General features: G+C 68.9%; 1 protein-coding gene across 1 annotated transcript; it reads left to right on the plus strand.

The window, feature by feature from the left end:
• Nucleotides 1-1409: 1409 nt before the first annotated feature.
• Nucleotides 1410-1958, plus strand: NEUROG3 (neurogenin 3). The gene has a single exon (XM_030453196.1). It carries the CDS (start codon nt 1410-1412, stop codon nt 1956-1958), a length of 549 nt encoding a protein of 182 aa, XP_030309056.1.
• The last annotated feature ends 844 nt before the right edge of the window (nt 1959-2802 follow it).

Here is a 2802-nt window from a genome sequence, read left to right on the forward strand (position 1 = left end):
CGCGCATCGCCACGCATCGCCCCGCACTGCACTGCCAGCGGCCGCACCGCGGGGCCGGGGACCGGGAAGGGCCCAGGGGAACTGCCCCCGCCGCGACACAGCCCGCTGGGCTGGGCCGGAAGCTCCTGGTGCCGGTATCCCCCGGCTGGCATCCGCCGCGACACTTTGGTGAAGGAGCGGGGGGCTCCCGTCCCGCGGGGGCTGCTCCCTCTCGGCTGTCCTGTCCGCACCCCGGGGGTACCGGGCCGTGCAGGGGGGAACCCGGTCCCGCAGCCCCCGGCCCTCCGCCCTCCCCTTGGGAAGGTGCCCGGGGCTCGGCCCACTCCCCGCCGCCCTCCGCAACCGGTGCGCAAAAGTCCCTGGCACTTTTTGCGCACCGAGACCCGGCGGCGAAGCAGCCCTTCCTGGGCCCAGCACCTCGCTGGCGGGTCGGAGGGTGGCCGGGGGTTGCGCGACAGCCCTTTCCCCGAAAGATCCAGACCCCGTTTCCTCGGGAGGAGCACAGACAGCGCGGTGGGGCAAGAGAACGATGTGTCCCTCGCCCACCTCGGTGCCAGCGCTCAACGCCCGCAGAACAGCGCTCGCACCTCGGCCAGTCAGTGCCCGACGGTCGCAGGGATGTCCCTGGCGCTACGGGGGCCAGAAAGGGTCCGCGGCGGGGTTCCCTCGGTCTCCTCCCCCTGCCGTGGAGCGGGGGTCCTGGGAGCGCAACGCATCGCCGGGGCGGAGGCAGGTGGTTGTGGCTCTGCCGAGGGGAATCGGAGAGGAGATGGGGAATCCCCCAGGGCTGACAGTGTAGGGGACCCTGCCTGGCCCGGTCGTGCGCCCCGAGGTTCCCTGAGCAGCGGGGTCCTCGGAATACCTATTCACCTCCGGGGCTGCCCGCCCCACAGCCTTCCGCGTAACTCTGGCGTGGGCGTCAGCCCCGCCCGCGGTGCAGCCCCCCGGGCTTGGGGTCGGCGGCTCGGCCCGGAGGTCCCATCGAGGGGGTGAGGGGGTGGGCGGGGCCGGGGGTCCCGGCGGGGTCTGGCGTGGCGGGGGAAGAGTGGCGGGGCAAGGGCGCCGCGAGATGCGGAGCCCGGCACGCTCCCGTCGGCTGAAAAGATAAAAGCGTGCCAAGGGGTGGGTGCAAGGCTGGGTGGGGTGGGGGCGCACACGCCGCCCGGCCGGGAAATCCCCATTGTCTGCCGTCCCTATATATATGGGGCTTAACGGCAGTCGTGTGCCAGCCGCCGAACTTTTCCTGCCCTCACTCGAGGGAAAGCGGGAAGGGGGGGAGTGGCGGGGGGCGCGAACCGAGAGCCGCTCTCCTGCCCTGCAGCCTCGCTCGGGACTCAGCAGGTACGGCCACGGGGGAGAGGGTCCCCCAGGTCGCTTCCCGCCGGCTAACACAGGCTTGGCTTTGCACGATGGCCCCGCAGAGCGACCGATCGCCGGACGAAAGGCAGCCCTATTTCGGCGGCGCCGAGGACTCTCCCTCCGCGGGCGGCGGAGGTTCCGCAGGCAGCCGAGGCGCCTCGCCAGCCCGCACCGCCTTGGCCCCTCGGGAGGCTTCGGCCCGCAGGAAGGGGAAAGCGCGGCGGGGCCGCGGCAAGGCGCGGAACGAGGGGCTGCTCAGCAAGCAGAAAAGGAGCCGGCGGATGAAGGCCAACGACCGAGAGAGGAACCGCATGCACCACCTCAACTCCGCCCTGGACGCGCTCCGCAGCGTCCTGCCCACCTTCCCCGACGACGCCAAGCTCACCAAAATCGAGACGCTCCGCTTCGCCCACAACTACATCTGGGCGCTCACCCAGAGCCTCCTCCTCGCCGAGCAGGGCCTGCCCGAAGCACCCCCACCGCTGCCACCCCCCACCGCAGCCGCCTCATCCCCCGGCCCCTGGGACTCTCCCTGCCCCGCGGCCCCGCCACCCCTGCCCTTCTCCGCGGCCCCCGCAGCCTTCCCCGCCTTCCTCTAAGCCAGCCCCCCGGCTGCTTTCCCCCCGCTTTTGACCCTCAGATAGTCGGCGGGGCGGAGGGGGGCTCCTCGCGCTGAGCGCCGGGCCCCCCGCTGTCCCCCCCGCCTCCTCCTTTCCGCCCCGTCCCGCTTGGCTGAAGCGCAGCGGGAGCGGGCGGGCAAAAACAAATCACGGTTTTGTACTCGGAAACGGTAAATTATATTAATTTGTCGCTATCGGTATTTATTGATTATATTTCGTAACAAATATATATTTTGTACATAAGAGTATTTTTGGCAGCGATGATCCGGCTGTTTGTACCGGGGAGGGGAGCCGCGGCTGTATCTTGGATTTTACTTTTTGGAGAAGAAGAAGAGGAGAATAAAGTGTGTCGCTGTAAGACCTGTGCAAAGCCGTCTTTTTCCCACCGAGGGTTTTCAAAATCGGGCCCAGCCAGGAGGGCAGCGCCGGCCCTATGGGGACTTGCGCAGGGTCCCGGGCGGTGTGCCCGGTGCTGAGGTGCTCCCCTGCGCGGGGAGGAGAGGCGATGGAGAGCGGTGCAGCCTAATCCTGCGCGCAAGGCGCTGTGTGCCCCTCGGCGCCCATGCACGCATTTACGCCGGCTTCTCTTTGTAGATGTCCTTTCCCTGTAGGGCTTTGGCCGGTCTGTGGGATACTCCGTCCCGCCGAGCAGCAACCCCGCTCCGAAAACCGCGTCACGGCAAGGTGCTCCCGGTTGCAGGCAGATTTTCAGCTCCCGGTTCATCCCAGGGGGCATTTTGAGGATGTCCTCCGGGCACAGCGCTCCAGGTCCCGGCCAAGGTGCGGGTGGCTGGGGCAGCATTGACCTCATCCTCCCCCCGGG

This window comes from Calypte anna, chromosome 6, assembly GCF_003957555.1.
Source record: "Calypte anna isolate BGI_N300 chromosome 6, bCalAnn1_v1.p, whole genome shotgun sequence".
Taxonomy (NCBI): Eukaryota; Metazoa; Chordata; class Aves; order Apodiformes; family Trochilidae; genus Calypte; species Calypte anna.

Excerpts from the sequence above, each read along its gene's own strand:
- NEUROG3 (XM_030453196.1), top strand. The coding sequence starts at position 1,410 with ATGGCCCCGCAGAGCGACCGATCGCCGGACGAAAGGCAGCCCTATTTC.